At 38.2% G+C, this 21842-nt stretch overlaps 1 protein-coding gene across 1 annotated transcript in view; it reads right to left on the bottom strand.

The window, feature by feature from the left end:
* Positions 1-21842, bottom strand: part of nbas (NBAS subunit of NRZ tethering complex) — a 313145-nt gene that overhangs the window by 286869 nt on the left and 4434 nt on the right. The window contains exons 4-9 of the mRNA XM_041805537.1: positions 21147-21224; positions 20444-20491; positions 15781-15824; positions 12264-12397; positions 6549-6682; positions 2970-3068 (exon numbers count right to left, since the gene is read on the bottom strand). Of these exons, the coding sequence (XP_041661471.1) occupies positions 2970-3068; positions 6549-6682; positions 12264-12397; positions 15781-15824; positions 20444-20491; positions 21147-21224 (537 nt within the window). The remainder of the gene's footprint in view (positions 1-2969; positions 3069-6548; positions 6683-12263; positions 12398-15780; positions 15825-20443; positions 20492-21146; positions 21225-21842) is intronic.

Raw genomic sequence — 21842 nt, forward strand, 5'->3', positions numbered from 1 at the left:
TTCTACTCAAGATTTGGTCAGTGAAACTCATTTTAGTCTAATTTTAGTCATTCTTCAAAATAATTTCCTCAGAAACCGTTGAGATAGCTAAATGGATTTTCAGAAGGTTATTTCCCCTGGCTATAAAATTCAAACAGGAAGTTAAAATACCATACTTTCTTTGGTCATCTCAGTGTACTTAAAATGACACTCAGGGCCTGATCCATAAAAGAACTGTGCTGCTTATTATCTTTATAACAGTTTTGAGATGATCAGAATCAGGAACAGAGACAGAGAGGGCAAGACATACCTACTATCTCTTTCTCTGCTAATCACACAGTGCCTATAAAAGGAATATTCCCCCATAGATGTTTAACCCTTTTATTGATTTTATGAATTTATTACAGTCAATATAATTTTGGCTTTCTTGACAAAAAAATATATTTTTTAAAACCTTTTAAAAGTCAAAGAGGAATAGATTTCTACAAAGTAATGCCAAATGAATACATATATGTAATGTAAAATAAGTGACTACATTAATATTCACCCCTTCAAGTCAGTATTTAGAGAAGATTTGCCTATAGTTGCACTCACAGTATTGAGTCTAGGTGGATAGGTCTTAATCAGGCTTGCACATCTAGATTTTGCTGTATGCTTCAGGTCATTGTCTTGCTGGAAAATAAATCTTCTCCCAAGCTGTAGTTCTCCTGCAGACTGAATAAGATTGTCCTCAAGGTTTTTATATTTTGCAGCATTATTTTACCCTCTACCTTTACAAGCCTTCCAGGGCCAGCTGCTGAGAAGCATCCCAACAGCATGATGCTGTCGCCACTGTGCTTCACAGTGGGGATGGTGTGTTTGTGGTGATGTGCAATGTTTGATGTCCACCAAACATAGCGTCTTGTCTGATGGCCAACAAGCACCATTTTAGTCTCATCAGACCAAATAACTTTCTGCAACTTAAAAAGAAAAATGTGGAAGTTGGGCAATTAATTAAAAAAATATATCCTTAGACATAGTTATGAGATAAAAGGTCATAATTATGAGGAAAAAAAGTCAAAATTACCTGATAAAAAAGTTGAAATTATGCGATAAACAGTCATAATTGTGAGATAAAAAGTCGACATTATCTGAAAAAAAGTCAAAATTATGAGATAAAAGGTCATAATTATGAGATAAAGTCTAAATTATGAGATAAAAGTCACAGTTACAAGATTAAAAAGTTGAAATTATCTGATAAAAAAAGTCAAAATTATGAGATAAAAAGTCAAAATTATGAGATAATAAAGCCATAATTCTAAGATAAAAAGTCATAATTATGAGAAACAAAGTTGAAATTATCTGATAAAAAAAAGTCAAAATTCTGAGATAAAAAGTCGAAATTATGAGATAATAAAGTCATAATTTGATCTTTTTATCTCATAATTTGTATTCCATAACGTCAACTTTTTATTTCATAATTACGATTTTCAATTTTTTTCCAAGAATGTCCTTACTTTCAAATTTTTTTCTTTTTTATTTGGTGGAAATGGGCCTCCAGAAGTCTCCCACATACCTTTTGATGAATCCTAATCATAAAATGAGGGCAACTCCTGCCACCTGTTAGCTGGACCTCTGCTGCATAATCTTAATAACTTTAAAGAGAGTAAATATTCATGCAGTCATTTATTTTACATTACATCTTTTTACTTAATTGACATTACTTTGTAGAAATCTGTTTTCACTTTGACATTAAAGAGGTTTTGTTGTTTTTTTTGTTGTTGTCAGAAACACCTAATTATATTGACAAAGATTGATTTACTAAGACAATATGAGGGTAAAAAAATCCAAGTGGGCGAATACTTTTTATAGGCACTGTACCTACCTACTTTAACAACTATCATATTAAGTATCTTGAATAAGTTATATTCTAGTGGCTTTCTAACTTCAAACTTAACAAAGTGGAAAAATTAACCCTTTAAAGCCTAAAACCTCAAATAATAGACAGAAAATTATATTTTTTGGGAAATGAAATGTTTATTTAGCCTTCTTTTCGAAAACCAAAAATCAAAGAAAAATTGCCCGAAAATTTCCCTCTTTTTTGTATCACATTAATTGCGTTAGACATTTCTGGCAATTGATTATCCAATGGAAGGCATTTCTATCATTTATCATATTGTATACAAAAGGCTTTTAAGGAAATTACTGATCAAGTTGATTAGACAGAGGTCTCACAAAATCGTGTATCAAATATGATGAAATGGCTTTAAATGGTATAAAATAATCTCAGTTTAATTTTTAAGGACTAATAAAAAGGAGACAAGACAAGTCATAAAGGAATACTGGGTAGTGATGTCGATCAATCAAAACCTTGACATTTTAGTACAAAGAATTTAAATTCTGTATAAACAGTTAGAAACATGCAATATGCACTATGCAATAATAGCAACTGTCCTTTACATGGATGAAACCCAGCTACTGCACTTGATTTTCCTCTAACAACTGACTCCATCAACCAGAGGTGCGTTGACACTCTAGGATTGTGGGTAGTGTATTTCCTTTACCTGAGATTGTTAATTAACCATCTTCTTAAAATGAGGACATGTAAATGTGTGGTGGATTACACACCATTATTTTACACTCAGATAGCTCGAGGTAGGTCCACTTTGGATGGTTACGACTTTATGGCCAATAATCAAATCCACAAAAGTGGCACAGAATGATTGATGTTGTGGCTGATGGGGACGATACATAAGAGTGAGTGAGTGGGTGTCTTTCCCTGGCAAAAGCTGACACTCTCTCCAGGCCTTGTTCAGGTAAACATATTAATTACTGAATTTTTTTAAAGCTCCTCTCAGACAAGTGAAGTTTGAGTTCATTTTCACGCACCCTCAGGACAAAGCAGTACACAGTATTTTAAATGTGTTATTTGCAGTCAAAAACATCCTGCTGTCTTTTAATAGTCATCAACACCTTCTTCATGGACATAATGTCAGAGAGATCCAACCTACCTGTGTCCAGGGTGGTAAATAGCCGAGGTGATGCCATGGGAGTAGTGAGTGGAGAAACTGAAGCTGTGGTTCTCCTGGAAGTTCTGATTGGTTCCCACACTGGCAGGGAGGAAGAGCCAAAAAACATGTCACCTATAATTGCACTCCAGCAAACAAACAGTGAAAACATCAACACCCATGTGCAAAATGTTAATGGTGCAACAAAGCTGTTTTGGGTAGGATGATGACAGCGCAATTTAGATCCCAGCTGCAATTAAAATGAGACATGGAGAAATATATAATCTAATCTAAGTGGGCAATCTAAATTAGATTGGTACTAGAGGAGATGGCGTGTAATTTGCATAGAGGGATCTCACTAGGGAAATGCTTCATTGCGATGTAAACCATACAGAGAGGATGCAGACCAGAGGAGAGAGAGCTTACAGGGAAAAGATTGGAAAGGATTCCCACGGTTCAGCTTCCTAAGGACATTTGGGTGGATGGAATAGTGTGTATTTAAACAGATACACACATACACAAGAGCTGGCAAAGGGTGAGAAAGACTTACTCTGGAGGCTCAGCTATAATTCTAAAAAATGTAATTCAAAGTGTTCAAGCGACAATATTGGATGCATTCGCATGAAGAGGAAGAGTGAGTTTAAGCTCTGTACTGAAAATGAACCTTTAAAAAACAAGCCAGCACTTTCAGAGTAAATCCGGTGCAAATGTCTCGCACATCTTAATTACCTCCTCGCACACATACAATCACACCCCAGTGGCTTTGCAGGAAGAGAACACCATTTATCTGCCTCTAATAGAAAAATAAATCACCGTTATTTTCCATCCATCCTAAGCAAACATTGCTGTGCACACTGAACTGAAGGGAAGTCACGGAGTGCAGGATGTCGTCTGATTTTATATTCAGAACACAGACACAATCTCATCCCGTGTCTTGGAGTGTCAGCACACTAGGGCTTGGTGTGACTGCAGCAATCATACTGAATTAAATAGGAAATCTGTGAAATAATGCAAGGTTAAATTATGCTAAATTGAAAAAAGGGAATATGAGGGCAGCCACGAGGAAAGCCATGCAAGTACGCACACACAAACCCATGTGTTTTTTGACCAAATATTCACAATGTGTATTTGAATGGGGCTTGGTATAAGATAGGGATGCACCGAAAATTCGACCATCGAAAGACTTTAATCACCGGAACAATAAGGCCGAAACACGACGTTGTGATGAAGCAAGCAAAAACCGTGGCCAGCACGCGCTTGGATCAGTGGTTCTGAAATACAAAAATATAAAAACATGTCGATTATTTAAGAAAAATAGCACCTTTCTTTGCACGTCAGGAGCAACACGATTTTGTGAGTATATTACGTACATTCTAAAATCCCATTCGTGCTTTGAACGTCTGCAGTGTGTTTTCTCTGTCCTCTGATAAACAGTGATATTTATTGAAGCGGAAGATAAAAGGAGGTTTTTCCCTCTCTGTCCTTCACTCTGTGCGTAACGCGGCACTTTTACGCACAGCCAGGACGTCAGTGCCGGTTTCATTCACTGTGCCAGACAAGTTTGTAAGAGGAGGGACTGACTTTTCATTAATTCTATGTCAAATATGATCAATAAGAGTTATAATATTGCACAGCTGAGGCTTGCAGTGAGAGGAGTTAACTCTCTCCACAACGCACAGACTGGCTCACCTGTTTGTGTTCCAGAGTGGTCAGAGGAGTCATTTAGCTGGTTGATCCGGAGCATTTATAAGTCGTTTGTCTGAGATCAGAGGGGACTATGAGGGGGACTACAGCTGTGTGAGTTTCGCTCCAACGAGCGCACATAGTGGTGGTGTTGCCGATTTTTAAGGCAGACAGAGGAACAAAAACGTCCTCCTCTCCAACACCACCTGATGTTTGATATCTCCTCATATCTGTCTGTATTAGTGCTTGTGTTTTTGCCTCTTTTTTTGTTTTAGCCTGGTAGAGAGGGAGACAGGCAACAAGCAGCCCAACATGTCCATACGAGCGCAAATGCGCTACTTAAATATCCGCAGCAATGTTGTGCTGCGAAATGACATTGCAGGTGAGGAAGCTAGCATTGACTCGCTACAGGTTCTAAATGTAAATATTTTGTGTTAATAATTTGCATGAAGAAATTGCGTATAGAGTGTAAGGACCTTAAGTTTATAACCTGGAGTTAATATTTTGTATGCTCTTAAATTTAATCACCCTAAAACCCCCTGAGTCTCCCCCATGGCAGGATGGTTTGACCCACACTGGAACATGCCTGTCAATCACTGTATTCACAACCTCTCCATTCATAAAAAGGTTTATGATTTATTTTTTGTGAAGAAATGCTGATCTATAACTAAGTTCCTGATTTCAGTTTGAGAAGAGAGAAGTCTTTTTTATAATTGTTATTATTTACAGGTTTTTAGTTCTTTTTAGCTCTATGTTTTTATTTCCAAATTGTTCCAGAAAGACTGCTGCAGCCAAGCAGGGTTTTGCACACTTCTGGGTTTAAAGCCTTTCCAGTCACTGTTTTCAGTTGTTACATTAATTTAAATTTCCACATTTAGAGATGAGAAGATGTGCCATAACTTTAGTCATGCATTTTTAACATTTAAAATGTTTGAAAAAAAAAAATCTAATAATTGTAATTTGAAAGTGTTTATCAGTTACAAAGTTTGATGAATCAGACGGCTGTCACAGCACTCTTTAATGTCTTTCTTTTTGGCCAAAAAGCTTTGGGCTGTTTAGGGGGTACTTGGCTGAAAAAATACTTCACAGGGGGTACATGACTGAAAAAAAGGTTGTATTTCATTTTATTTTATTTTGTGTATTGTTGGAATGAAGTGCTTAATAAATATTTACATTATTCTGTAATTGATTTGTTCTTTGAAGCATTAATATTAATTTTTGCAATTGCAATTGATTTTAGTGAGGTTAGTACACAGTCATAGCCATAAATGCAATGGTACTAATAAATGGCATAATAATTTCTTTCGGTTTTCGGTTTACGGCCTTGGTTTCCTCATTTTCGGTTTTCAGTTTCGGCCAAGAATTTTCATTTCGGTGCATCCCTAGTATAAGACAATGGATTTAAAGAAAGGTGAGACTAGCCAATACATATAGAAAAAGCAGGAAAGTGTATCATAAAGAAGGTACCAAAGCCAGTGTTTAACGTACATAAATCTAAATCAGGGGAAAATGAAGCAGCTAAAAAAATGCAGGTTCAACTTCCAGGTCCATCCATCAGGATGTTTTGTACTATTATTTTTCATAAATAACTCCTATGAGCCCAAATTTTGGGGAAAGGGTGTCCAAAATACAGCCCAAGGGCCAACTAAAGCTTGTGGCTGATCTTTAATTGACCTGCCATGGATTCTAATAACAAAATGAGATATAGCCCACACTAGAATATGAACACGCCTGTAAAATGTGGAAGCTTGGTGCAGTTTGCTCTTGTTTTGTGTCTGAATTGTGTATTTCAGTCAATCAGTTAGCAAGAAGTACCATCCATCACACTTGAGATCAACTATGAATTATAAGGAACCATGCTTTATTTAGGTCCAATAGTAAATCTGTTTTGTCCCTTACCTGACAAGGTAACTTTTGAGTCCTCCACTGTGTGTGATAACAAGCAGCTCAGCTGACCACTGTGCGCTGGCTGTGTACTCCAGGAAGATCAGGCCTGCCACTGCACAGCTGAAATCACCAGGAAAACTCACCACCTGGATAAAAATGAGACCGAGACAGGGAAGAAAATTTCTATGAAATCTGATTTAGAAGAGAAATATATGGCATCAAAGATACATACCAGCAGCACTTGATAAAGAACATAAAATAATCAAAAAAAGATTGGGAAGATTTGGGAAAAAAGACCTGAGAGAGAGACAGAAAATGGAAGAACTGGGGAAAGTTGGGGAGATTATTTTTTCGTCCATGTATTCTGTCTTTGAGACTTTCACACAGATTTTTTATCATCTCCTCCACAAATAGCTGCAAGTCACTAGTGTGCACGCTTAACACTGACAAACAAAAGGAACAGCACAGCAGAGCAGGAGAGTAAGTGTGCAGACACAAATATTGGCGAAACATAACAAAGCAGAGTTGCACTAAAGGAATGAAGATCACAGAATACAACAGAGAAGTGTGACTGGGGAGTGCCTGTGCTCATCTGTTCTGACGGGGCATGTGGAGCAATAGGAGGAGTGATGGATGGAGATGGAGGCATGATAATACGTAGCAGACAGAGGGCTTTAATGTGAGGGCAGACGGACTTGAAATGGCAGCACAAGGAGAGCTATCGAGAAGCAGACATGCAAGGATGACAGCAATGCTGGAGGAGAGAAGGAAGTGAGGATCTAGGGAGCAGCATGCGTGTGAAAAATTAAAGAGGGAATGTGGAGGAGATAAAGAATAAAAGAAATGGAGACTATGGGTAAACAGGGGAAAAGAAAGAGAGATGAGAAGTTACAAAAATATAGGTTCCAGATGGGGGGTAAGGAAAGCAGGCATGACAGAGAAAGAAAGTGTCTGACACAGAGACACAGAGATGATTTCTTCTAAAGGTAACAGGCAGCTCATAGTGCCCAGTAAAAGTGTGCTAAACCAAACCAGCGAAAAAAGGAAGCTTCTCTGGAGTGAAGATTATAGATGTAAGAATCCTAAAAACTGTGTAAACGTCAAGTATCAAACTAAGTCACGTCATCATATTCACACTTTGGGCAGTTTTTCCTTAGCAGTCATGTTTGAGGTGGGAATGTTTGTTGTTGAAACAAACATACAGTTGCAAGAAAAAGTATGTGAACCCTTTGGGATTTCTTGGATTTCGGCATAAATTGGCCATAAAATGTGTTCTGATCTTCATCTAAGTCACAACAATAGACAAACACTGTCTGCTTTAATACCGCACAAAAATGATGTGTTTTCATGTTTTTATTGAACAAACCATGTAAACATTCACAGTGCAGGGTGGAAAAGGTAAGTGAACCTTTAGATTTAATAACTGGTTGACCCTCCTTTGGCAGCAATAACCTCAACCAAACGTTTCCTGTTGTTGCAGATCAGACCTGCACAACGGTCAGGGGGAATTTTGGACCATTCCTCTTTACAAAACGGTTTCAGTTCAGCAATTTTCTTGGGATGTCTGGTGTGAATCGCTCTCTTGAGGTCATGCCACAGCATCTCAATCGGGTTGAGGTCAGGACTCTGGCTGGGCCACTCCAGAAGGCGTATTTCTTCTGTTGAAGCCATTCTGTTGTTGATTTACTTCTATGCTTTGGGTCGTTGTCCTGTTGCATCACCCATCCTCTGTTGAGCTTCAGTTGGTGGACAGATGGTCTTAAGTTTTCCTGCAAAATGTCTTGATAAACTTGGGAATAAATTTTTCCATCAATGACAGCAATCTGTCCAGGCCCTGAGGCAGCAAAGCAGCCCCAAACCATGATGGCCCCTCCACCATATTTCACAGTTGGGATGAAGTTTTGATGTTGGTGTGCTGTGCCTTTTTTTCTCCACACATAGCGTTGTGTGTTCCTTCTAAACAACTCAATTTTGGCTTCATCTGTCCACAGAAAATTTTGCCAGTAGTGCTGTGGAACATCCAGGTGCTCTTTTGCAAACTTCAAACATGAAGCAATGTTTTTTTTGGACAGCAGTGGCTTCCTCCGTAGTGTCCTCCTACGAACTCCATTCTTGTTTAATGTTTTACTTATTGTACATTTTTTAACACAAATGTTAGCATGTGCCAGAGATTTCTGTAAGTCTTTAGCTGACACTCTAGGATTCTTCTTCACCTCATTGAGCATTCTGCGCTGTGCTCTTGCAGTCATCTTTACAGGATGACCACGCCTAGGGAGAGTAGCAACAGTGCTGAACTTTCTCCATTTGTAGACAGTCTGTCTTACCGTGGACACATGAACATCAAGGCTTTTAGAGATACTTTTGTAACCCTTTCCAGCTTCATCCAAGTCAACAGTTCTTGATCATAGGTCTTCTGAGAGCTCTTTTGTGCGAGGCATGGTTAACATTAGGCAATGCTTCTTGACAACAGCAAACTCAAAACTGGTGTGTGTTTTTTATAGGGCAGGGCAGCTTTAACCAACACATCCAATCTTATCACATGGATTGGATTCCAGGTTGGCTGACTACTGGCTCCAATTAGCTCTTGGAGAAGTCATTAGCCTAGGGGTTCACATACTTTTTCCACCCTGCACTGTGAATGTTTACATGGTTTGTTCAATAAAAACATGAAAACATATCATTTTTTGTGCGGTACTAGTTTAAGCAGACTGTGTTTGTCTATTGTTGTGACTTAGATGAAGATCAGAACACATTTTATGACCAATTTCTGCAGAAATCCAAGAAATCCCAAAGGGTTCACATACTTTTTCTTGCAACTGTATTTATTTCATAACTTTCCACTGAATAGGAAACATGGATAAGAAAAAAAATACAATAGATAAAAACTTGGAGGGGATATTTTAAGGTTAGGCAACATATTACCACACAATAGTTTAGAGGCTAACATTTGACAACAGCTTATACTAGTTTTTCATCTCTTCTTAGCTGACTTAACCATTAAAAAAAAAACTCATTATATGATAACAGGTGTAAAATCCCTTAGCTAGCGGTTATGTTAACTGGAAAAAAAATTGTAAACCTCTGAGAAATTGTAACAGAACACATTTCAACAAAAATATAAGGTAGGAAATGATTGATGCACTAAATATTCATGTGTTGAAAGCTAATGCTAGCATTTATTCCCTAACCTTTGAATGTTGTGTTATAAGAGAAAGGTATAGGATTTTTTGCAAGCTTGTTAAGATAACAATTAATGAGGAATGATGCACCTTTCCTATTTTACCATGAAGCAATATACAAATAAAACAAAAGTATAAGCTAGGTAATGGCTAAATGCACTGTCAATGGCTAATGCTAGTAATCAACTGCCTCCTAGCTGAGTTAACAATTAGTCCATGTTATAGGACATAGAAAGAAGGTTTAAAAATTCTTAGCTAGCTATTTAAGACAACAATAAGCCAATAAGCTAGGAACATAGCATCTTTACTATTATAACTTGTAACAATAGTATTGAACAAAAAAAATAAGCCAGGAAATGTTTGCATATGTTTAATCACCCCTTGTGTCCCAAATCACATAGTTCTGTACTGAAAACTAAATATTGTGCGTGCGTAAGTACACAAAGTGTATTCAAACTCAGAAGTTTAATCAAATGCAGTGTTAGCAACTGTTAGCAAGCTAGCATGCCAGCTAGAATTAGCATCTGCTAGCTGGCTAACGTGTTATCAACAATGGCAGCAGATTTCAATCAACAAAGGGCATTTAAGGTAAAATATGTTTGTAATGTTAACATACAGCAGTTTGCAATTTGAGACATTAACTCACTGTGCTTTAGTGCTCTGTACTGCTTTTAAGTGTACTGTATTACAGTATACAAATAGATATGATTTCAGACACTCCTACCCTGTAGTTAGTATTTGGAAGAAGCTAATACCAGCATTCAACCACCTACATTAATAAGCTAGGAAGTGGTTGGATACAATATTAGGGTGACCAAACATCCTGCTTTTATGTCCTGTCCTGGCCGTCCTGGTTGTTTTTTATAAAGTGATGAAAATGTCCTGGTTTTCATTGTTTGTCATTGGCCACCAAAATGACCGGCACTAGGGCACTCTGCACCTGCGGTGCTACATGTGACATAATCCCTGAGAGGCTGCAGTGTGGGCGACTCTTTCTAAGGCATCTTTGAGTAAACTTCAAGTATCATTTGAGTATCTCATTGCCGGGCCGAGTGTCCTGGTTTTCGGTAATCAAAATATGGTCACCCTACAGTACATTACCTAGCTTAGCTTAGCTTACATTCATCAACAGCTTATGTTAGTACTCAACTGTTTCTTTGCTAACCTAACTATTTGTTCATGCTATATGATAAAAGGTGTAAAAACTCTTAGCTAGCTAGTGAATAAACCATTAGCTAGAAACATTTCATCTTTCCTTTTGTATGTTGTAAACATACACTACTGAACAAAATATAAGTTAGGAAATGGTTGCATATAATCCTTTAGCTAACATTTGGAAGTAGCTAATATTAGCATTCAATCACCACTCCAATAACAAAACCTTTTGAGAGTGGTAAAAGTCCTCAATAGCTACTAGTATAATCCTTGTCTTGGAATTGTACACCGCTCTTATTGTATCTTGTAACACGATACCATCTAACATAGGAAATGGCTGTATATAATCCTTTAGCTAACATTTGGAAGCAGCTAATATTAGGATTCAACCACAACTCCAACAACAAAACCTTTTGAAAGTGGTAAAACGCCTCGCTAGCTACTAGTATAATCCTTGGCTTGTAATTGTGCACCACTCTTATTGTATCCTGTATCACGATACCCTGTAACATAATTCAAGCTAGGAAGTAGTTAAACGTGTTAGCTGTATTGGTTTTAATATTTGGCCTGGAAGTTGGTCTAATAAATCTTAATTTAAGTTGCTGAACAATCAAGTAGGGTTGAAATGGAAATGTTTTTTTTTATATTTACCATATGAAAAACAGCCTTTAAGCTTCTAACCTTGGAGGGAAATCGCCACCACATGACAGTGGTAAATGCTTGCTGATAATAAATTTAAGACAATCAGCTTGTAATATTAGATACAACATACTGCATCTCAGAGAATCATCTGAGAAATATCTGGACAAAATTCTAAAGAGATGCCTCAACAATGCTGAGTTTCCCTAAGCTACTTACATTAATTTATTTCAGAAATGTGGGTCTTAATTTCTCTTGATGCTGTGAAGATGCAGTGGCAGATCCTGAGGCCAAACAAGTTGAGAGCCAATGGTCAAACAAACAACCTTGCAATCATTAACAGGTTCTTGTGTTACATATAGATTCAAACAACTACAGATGCAATGATTGTAAAACTACTCAAATCTTGTGTGAGCACAATCTCGCAAGACATTTTTCACCGTGACCAGAAATCTTGCAACGCTTCAGTCTTGTGGCACCAGATTTCATCACACCCTTACTGTCCAAAAATAAATCTCTTCTATGAATCAGCTGTAAGGTGTTCTAGATGACAGCATTAAAGTGTTAGGACACATCTGCAACTGATATCTGTTCATGCCCACATTATGGGCCAATGGTGGATAAAGCAAAGAGAATTAGAGAGGAAGGAAGAGAGATCATACCAGTGGAAATATCACCCTTAGCTAAAGTTAATCATATTTACATTATTTACGCTTTTTAAATCATGTCAAAGATGAGAAGTTTGGACTGTTACCGGTGGGATGACAAAGAGTTCACTGCCCATGAGGTCGAAAAGGCGAGTGGTCCCAGTGCTGTCAGCGTAGGCCAGCAGGGTGCAGTCATGGCTCCATGCCACCCTCCTCCACTGTGGGTTCGGGTCCTTTGGCACTGTTGGATGAGACAAAAATAAAAAGACCTGAAATCTCTTGGAAGTAGAAAGAGAGGGACAAGTGATTCAGGGAACCATGGATTTTTTATCAAACCTGATGAGAAAAGTCTGCAAATAATCTCTGGTGTTCAGTGGTGAGCCCAGGATGAATACAGATGGGAGTCAAAGGATAAAGCTTATGTATTACATCAAAATAATGTGTCTAAGGACCCATCTAATTCATCAATGGAGAATAGCAAGAGTAATACATTTAAATAATTGTCACTCAAAGTCTCACGCACACTTTCATGTGCACGCTCACGATGAGTGGGGGGGAGAAAGCTGGAGTGGAGAGAAAAACCATGATCATAAATCCAGCTTTTATTGAAGTATAGGCTGCTGTTTTAGCAATCTGCTGGCTCAGCAGTGCTGTGAGTGTAACCATATCGCTGTTATAAAGCACATCCCTGCCTGCTGGCACTCTCTCAAGGCTTCCCTGTCAAACTGTCTGATAGAGGAGCTGGGGCAGTCTGGCAGGCTTCTGATCCTGAATCTGATTTGAATACCTGATTATATTAAACACACACATACATAGGGAGACTTCATGCATATGCTTTGTTTTTGGTGCTGAAAAGCTGTAACTACATATAACCTTTTAATGTGGATTTCTGCATTGGAGAACAGTGTGAAACATAATACGCCACCACGGGTGCTGCGTCGGCTAAGCAATAAAGTTATGAAAAGGAAGTTATGTTTTTGTTGATATCACATAACGGCGCTATTGGCAGTTTATTGTATTGAATTTCTTGGCGGAAGAACGCTGCTGCAACCCCTGGTGGGCAATACCGCAAACGAATGGAGGCGTCGGGATATTGTATGACTAGAATTTTAAATGAAGAATCAAGGGTAAGAAGTGGGAGGCAAGATAGACAAAAGAGAGGGAGAGAAACAATGAAGCTGGCACCCACTGAGAGGAATAACGGCTCCCAGATTTTTAAGGCCTAAGTATCAGAGAGCACCTCAGGAAGCGGGCGATTTAACACACCTTTGAGACTTTGGCTGAGGAGGAGCAGACAAGAACATGGAGACATTATGAGAGCCATAGATACCAAGTGTCGACTCTTCTTTCCCTCTTCTTTTTTGCTTCCCATTTCAATTTTTCTTCTATTTCACTCTCACACCGCCTCCCTCCCTTCCTATCTCTGGCTCCCATTATGAATTGTATACAGTGTGTTGTTCTGCGGCTAAGGGGGACTCCATTTCCACATAGATGGCTTTTTTGGGGAGCTGGAAAATTGGATGCTACTGTCCTTTTTTCCCCTAGCAGCAATTGCAGGGGCGGAAGTTGGGAAGAATTACACCCAATGACCTAACAGAAGCCTCCTATCTAAAGGCCTTGCAGAAGCATTTATCAGAGCTCAACACTTATGAATTATGTACGGGGGTGGGAGACGACTTGGCTGTAACGGGAGCAGACAGTGAGGGAAGGGGGAGTGAAAGAGAGACACAGAGTGATACACAGGTGTAGATGCACACACACAAGCACAAAAGGCACTAACTTACACTCACGCACGTACCCACGCATGCTCCTCCATTAAAAGCAAATGCCACAGAAAGCAGGATCACGGCAGAATCCATTAGGACAAATCTCCGTGAAATGAAATGAAGTAAAAGTAAAATGAAAAGGAGAGATGAAATGGAATAAGAAAAAAAAGGAGGGTAGGGTTTAGACAGACCAAGCTGCAGCTGTTATCCACACCATGAGGCATTAGAAAAATGACGCACAATGATAGCTGCTTGGCCAGAGATGAACACAGTATGAGACAAACACATACAACTGCAAGCGCAGAAGATGAAATGAGAAAAAAATAACAACAGACAGAATAAAGGAGACAGGAAAAAGTGAGAAGTTGTGATAGAAAAGACAGACAAAAGAAAAGTCTCATGTCCGTCTTTCCACTGAACTCCTGCTTTGTTTTGTTTGTTTTGTTTGAATGATGAGTTTTCTGAGCAGAAAATTTGAATGAACACAGAATATGAGGAAAAAATAGCATTTGTTATTTTTTTTTGTGTGTGTTGTCTTTGTTGAAATGTTTTGATGGTTGTCATTTTGGATTGTAAATAAGTAAAAAGATCAGTCTGTGGTTTAGATCTTTGACTTTTCAGTGGCTAAATGCTGCACTAAGGTCACAAGATAGCCGCTGATCCTCTCTCCTGTTTGGTGAAGGTCAACCTTTGGAGCCAATAGCTCTTTCTCTGATGATGATGATGCATGCCACTGAGAATTCTGACAACTTCTCAGTAAATCCATGGTAGCCCATGGTTAACTGTAAACAACTTCCAGCAAAGATGTCTTTTTTGTGTGGTTGTTTTGCCTGGAAAGCAACCACAGAACTAAGTATGTCTGGAAAATATGTCTGGAAAATAAACCTTTCTTATCTTAGTTCATTGTATCTTCAAGACAAGTGACAATTTATCTGTTTCTGTTGAGTCTGACTTTAACTGTAACGAGCGATTTCAAGTGAAGAACCATGTCCTGTAAAGATACAGTGCCTTTAAAAAGTATTCACCCCTTGGATGTTTTACCCTTTTATTGATTTTATAAATCAATCATGGTCAATACGATTTGACTTTTTTGAGAAAAAAACAAACATTCAATGTCAAAATGAAAACAGATTTCTACAAAGTGATGTCATTTGGATTTATAAAAAATACAGGTAACACTTTACTTGAAGTTTTATCTTTAAGACTGACATTATACTGTCATGATCATGACCTGACACCTGTCATTAACATGACTAGGGCTTCATGAATGTTGCCATTAAGTGTCATTAAGTGTCATTCGCTAAATTATGACACCTTTACCGCAAAGTTGTCATTTTTTCAGAAGGCATTGTCATCATGACATTTGACATTTGTGGTAAATTTAGCTCTGTCAGCTCCGCTTAACCCAGCCTCTCTTTGTACTGGAGACACTTTGTGTTTTTAAAAAGGTGTATATATCTGTAGACGATAAAATTAGTTTGGAAATATCAGTACATTCCATATCAGCAAAATCCAAAATCATTCATCCCTAGTCATGCTTATATCCTCCAGTGCAAAACCATAGACTGTATAGTGAATGACTGGTGCTATCTCTGTCAAGTCAGTTCCATTATAAGAGCATTTGCCAGATTAGTGCTTAGCATCCCTTCTCTTCTCACATGATCTGCCCCAAACCAGCTCACACTAAAAGGACATAAATACCATAATTCCTATAACATTACACTGACTATCCTTTACAAACATAACCAGCCATTCTTGAAGAAAATGGGGTGTTTAGTGACGTGAGCTACAATTATTTATGTTATTTACAGAGACAACTACAGCATTTGAGCGATAAAAGAGAGGAACAAGGTCTTACCCTGACACTTCCCGATGACTGATCCGAAGTCATCTCTCACAGACCTGAGAACAAAGCACACAAAGACAGAATAAGAGGCACAACAGAGACACACTCACTCACACATCCTCTTGGTATAAGTTGGGTTATAAAAGCCACTGATAGCCTGCCAACTAAAGTAGCTCAATGGATCAAACAGACAGGGCCTTGAGAGGAGGCAATGTTTAGACAGACTCTTAACAGAGCTCAATGGATGAAGTCTTGAGCTGACTTAATACCCACTCACACCGACTAATGCCACAAAGCAAGGCTATAAAACACTCTGTGATTAAACAACAGCGCTGAGAACAAAAGACAACACAGGAGAAACCCACAATGTAAGGCTGAGGGGTAAATAGAGGGGCTTGATTGGACAACGCAAGATAAGTGAGTACATCTGGTCTGTTGAGGCTAAGTCAGAGTTGTCTGTGTCATGAAGCAAAAGAAGCGTCAAATGATGCTCTAAACGCCCCCTGAGTGAGCGCACACAGCCTGAAGCAGAAAACCTTATTTGGCAGAGAAAGTTGATGATGTATTTAAGACAATAAGACTTGTTTTCTGATACAGACTCAGGGTTTACGGTGTTGATCAGAAGAATATCTGATAATACTTTTGTTTTATCAGGCTGCTGTGGAGAGCATTATTATGGGATGCCGGTATGAGATGGCAAATTTGCTGTTGTTGAGTTGAAATCTAAACTTGCTCGTCTGGTAGAGTCTGCCATGAAGATTGGAGAGTGGACTAAAAAGATCTTTCCCTATCGTCTGAGCAATCTGTTCTTAGGCACGCACAGAGTACTGTCTGACCCACCTCACATCCTCCACTCTCAGCACAAGCTCTAACCATCTGGGAGACAATACAGAGCCCCCAAAATGCAAACTGAACATGTTTGTGCCCTAGCTGATTCAAGTTTTAGATGTTTCTTGAATCTATATCGGCTGTGCAGTAGCATCATTGTGTTCTTATTTTTTCTTTGTCTTTGTTCTCTTTTTGATGTGTTTTCATTGGAAATAGCGCAATATGGTAAATGTGCAATATGCTGTATTATGATGTAATTTTATTGGAATATCCATCTTTGTTCATCTGTGGTTTGCTGTTTGCTTTACTTTTTTTTTATTTTTTTTATTCAACCTTGGAGGAAGTTAAATGTGTGCAGAACCTTGAGGCCTTGACAAATCTCCCAAAGTGGAGAATAAAGTGAGCGTATCACATCATGTCGTATTGTATTGTACCTTACTGTGCAGTGCTATGTCGTACAGTATCATCTGGTAATTTATTGTATTATATTGTAATGCATCATATCACAACGTATTGTACTATCGCACGGTGGCACAGGGGTATGCGCTGTTGCCTCACAGCAAAAAGGTTCCTTGTTCGCTCTCCAGTCAGGTCCTTTCTGTGCAGCGTTAGCAAGTTCTCCCCCTGGGTTCTCTCCAGGTTCTCCAGCTTCCTCCCACCACCAAAGACATGCTTGTTAAATTAATTAATCACTCTTATTTGGCCTCATGTGTGAAATTGACCATGCCTGGTTGTCTGTCTCTAAATGTCAGCCCTGTGTTTGACTGCCGACTAGTCCAGGGTGTATCACCCCTCTCACCCAATGACAGCTGGGCTCCGGCCCAAGCCCCCACTGACCCCCAACGGGGTAAGCGCTATAGAAAAAAGATGGATGTATTGAACAGTGTTATATTACACAGTATCATCTGGTAGCATACTGAATCGTACGATCGTATCACGTGGTTTTGGTATGATATGGTACTTTGTTGTGTGGTGCAACTGAAATTCACTTTGTACATCATTCTGTGCAAAATAAAGCTCAAGTGTTTTGTATCATAACCTATCCTATCCTATCACACTGTATCCTATCCCTGCCTTGTCCTATCCTATTCTATCCCATTGTTTCACACTGTATCATACTGTATGACTTAATACCATCTCTGCTGAATGCTTGTTTCACTTTTAATGTTTAGAAGTTGATCTCTATTGCAGCAAAAGCCTGGAAGAAATGTCTGGATGGTTTGTTTCATTAGTATTACTCTACCATGCATCTACTTTCTGGTCTTTGAGTATTCATATTGATGTCCTAAGCCTATTTGGGCTGGGCATATTGATTATGCATGACACAATATTAAAATTAAATCAATCAATCACAAATCATGTAGTATAAAATAAATTGACTAAATTTTATCATATCCTATTGAGTCATGTCATGTCTTAAATAATTTGATATTTCATATCCTATTGTATCAAATTCAATCCTATCCCATCCGTTCAGAACATAATACATCGAACCATATTTTATCAAATCATGTTGTATCATAGCAGGGGTCATCAACTACATCTGGACAAGGGCTGGCTCTGTCCTATGCAGGCACTTTGGGGGCTGATCTCTTAAAAAAACTAAAGAATTTTTAAAAATAGTCTCTTTAACATATTTTTTTGTACAGATTTTTAAGTTTTAATTTTCTTTCAAATATATATAACTGTTAGGCTCTAACAGATCAGTCCTATTTATCACGACCAGCCACAAGGGGGCAAGTGAGATATTTGAGCTTAATATTTCTGAAGCCAAAAGTTAACATAGAAAACAGACTGTTTTTTTTAATCGGGAATGGAGCGATAAATTTGTGTTTAACATGCATCACATTTACTAGTACCGACTGACAGGCATTTTTTATGGGGAAAAAAACGGATAAAACATAAAGTCATCTTGATGAAACTGTTTCAATCTCAATTGTTTTTGGAGCTGTAATAGCTGTTGGAAGCTTACTTAAAAAAAAAATACCACAACATATCTTTTACTCGGCACATGTTCTTAATTTGATGATGCTCTGGGGGCCGGATGGGAGGATGTGGGGAGTCTGGTGTGGCCCCCAGGCCGCCAGATGATGATCACTGCTACAGTGTGTTGTATTCTATTGTAGTGTATCATATTTTATCACATTGTATATTTTTTCTTCTTCTAATCTTCTCTCATGGTACAGTATGGTATGAAATGGTATCCTATAGTATTGTTTCCTATCATATTGCATTGTGTCCTTTCCTATCCCATCATTTCATATCATGTTGCATTGCATCATATTTGGTCCTGTCATCTCATATGATATCATTTTGTTATGTATCCAATCCTACCCTATCCTTTTCTATCTCATCATGTCCTATCAAATTGTATTGTATCCTAACATGACATATTCTATCGTATTGTGTTTTATCATTTCTTTTTTTTTATTTGTACTTTATTTCAATTTCAAAGGATACATTTTTACATGATACAATAGCATTTAGAAAAACACAGTTCACAAGTAGCTCCAAGCCAAGTTCCTAATTGCCCATCTCCTACACTACGCATGTATCCATTACAAAAATACCTATAATATAATTAAAGAAAAACAAACAGAAAAAACAAAGAACAAAAGAACATTGTAGCATCGAACCAGGATGTAAAGAAAGATCTTCCAACTGGTCTCTCACCAAGGTGTGTATAATATTTAGGTATACTCTTACACTTGTCCAGCAAAAAATAAATGAAACAAAAATGCAAAACTGCTTGGACAGTTGCAACATCCCCTATACAAAGTCTGATCTATATTGTCTTATGTAGTGTAACCATCCTTTCTAGATATTCCTGAATTTGTCCACTTCCAGCCTAACGGATGCAGTAACTTTCTCCATGTTATAGATACTGAGCATAACATTCACCCTTTCATCCACCTTGGGCACCAAATCAGTTTGCCATCTCCTGGTGATTGCCTTTTTACTAGCCCTGTTTTATCATTTCATCCTTTAACATATACTTCATTGTTTCCTATCCTTTACTATCCTCTTGTTTCATATAATATAGTATTGAATAGTATCAGTAGTATCGTATTGTATTGTACTGTATCATATCTGTTACTACTTTGGCATTTTGAGGCTTTGCAAAGCCTTCTTACAAAAAGAAAGTCTGGATATGTTAGGCACATTTCCTGGTATACCACTTGGGTCAACTTCTAGTGAACAGCAATATGCAGATAAGTGCATGAAAATGACATCAAAAGTCCACAAGAAGTCAACAGGAAACCAGTTCTTTGGGAGTCACAAATCTCAGTTTTGCCTCTGACGAGAAAGCCATAGTCATACTGTACCTGCATCACTGCCATTGATTTGTATTTCAATTTTGCTCCATTTAAAGCCCTACATTGTGTCAATGGTGCACACTGCTGAGTGGGTACATGTATTCTGCTTTCAGGGGAAATTGGATTGTGTCTGAAAAATAATTACAACCACTCAAATTGAGCACAAACACACTCATGCAGATATATGCTTTAGTCTCTTTCTCACACATAACCCCACACACACACTGATGAAAACATTCAGGAAGCGCTTGTATTTTTAGATTGTTAGCATTCATTTTATGCTGCCTGGAGTTCCACATGGGCACCACAAAATTTACATTAAATTGGCTAAAATATTCTTACCATGACTGGCTGTTTTGTTACTGGTTGTAGTGACGCAGGAGGAAAAAATGTCATTACTTAGAGGAGACTGCTGCTCTTTTTTTTTTATAAAGAAGATGGGATAAATCATCCAATTAATTAAAAGGCTCTCTATCACTGGCACACACAGGCAGAGTGCCTCAAACACTGGGATACAGTTCAATAATTACCTTATCTCCACACACTGGTCCTGAACCACTGCCAGCAGTTTGCCATTACTGTGGAGAAAAACAAGAGAATGGTCAGAATTAAGAAGAGAAAAAAGGCAAAGAGGAAAATCACACAGACAGCAAACAGAAAAGGACAAAAATAAATGTCATTATGAATCATTACTCTTTTAAAATTTTGCGATTGAGTGTTGGATGATTAAAGAAAAATATGACAGAACATTTTGTGTGTATGGAGTTGTTAGGTAGGGCAGTCTGATTGGAAAAGAGATAAATACAAGGCTAAGTGCCCATACTGGACTGCTTTAAAGGGAGGCGAAACGATAATAATTGGGAGCATTAGAAAGAGCAGAGATGGCTTCAAAGGGGACAAAATGAGGGAGAGAAATTTAAGATCGGATAGAAACCAAACGGAAGGATCAAGCACTTCAAACTAATGGACATCCGCAGCATCATTTGAGCACAGTGAACACTGTCTTACATGGCCGGATCAATAGCCAATTATAAACTGCCGTTCTACTCGGTTCATCTGTTGTAATGAGTTCAATTAAATGATTGGTGGAGGGGGATACACAAATGGAGAGAGAGGGAGAGAGAGATCAGAAGAGAGGGAAGGCTTAGTGCTTGTCAGCAACAAAGTAGCACACATTCAGGTATTGATCACTAAGTGTATGTGTGTAAGATTGAGTGTGTGTTTATGTTGCACCTTGCGAGCACCAGCTGCCAGTTGATCTGCTTGTTTGCCAGGCGGATGAGGCCAAGAGGCAGAGAGGAGCTGGAGGGGCTGAGGTTTACAGAAACAAAGCAAACAAAACGGTCACGGAAAAAACACTTTCAAAGTAACTTCTGTAAAGTGGTTGAATCCACAAAGTTTGTAGGAGTTGTTCAGAACACTGCTGGAAGTATATATTTGGTAAATTGATTAGGGCTTGTATAGTGCACCAATGATAGTGGAGATGCTACAGTATGTAAGATGTGCATTAGTATTATCCAATTCCATTTATTCACATTCCCATGCCACAGATGCAGCAGGGGTTGGAGTTCAGGGTCTTGCTCAAGGACACATTAAATGTGACTTGAGGAGCTTGGGATAGATCCCCCGACTTTCCTGTTGATGAACAACCCTACCACTGAACCACATCTTCCCGTTAAAACTGTTTTATGAATGGCATCATGCGTATTTACTTATTCACACAGCAGTTAACTGAACAGTGGCTGTCTGTGTCAGTAAATGTGAAACAAATATTCATATAAACAAAGGTGTTCAAACTGAATTTCACTTTTAAAGAATTTAATTTTAACCAACATCAAAAAGACATTAAAAAAATGTATTTATAAAAAATGCTCTAGGAATTAAATTTGGATTCAGGAGGGGCTTGATGCAAAAAAGTACTGTGTAAAA

Source organism: Cheilinus undulatus, linkage group 14 (genome assembly GCF_018320785.1).
Source record: "Cheilinus undulatus linkage group 14, ASM1832078v1, whole genome shotgun sequence".
Classification (NCBI taxonomy): Eukaryota; Metazoa; Chordata; class Actinopteri; order Labriformes; family Labridae; genus Cheilinus; species Cheilinus undulatus.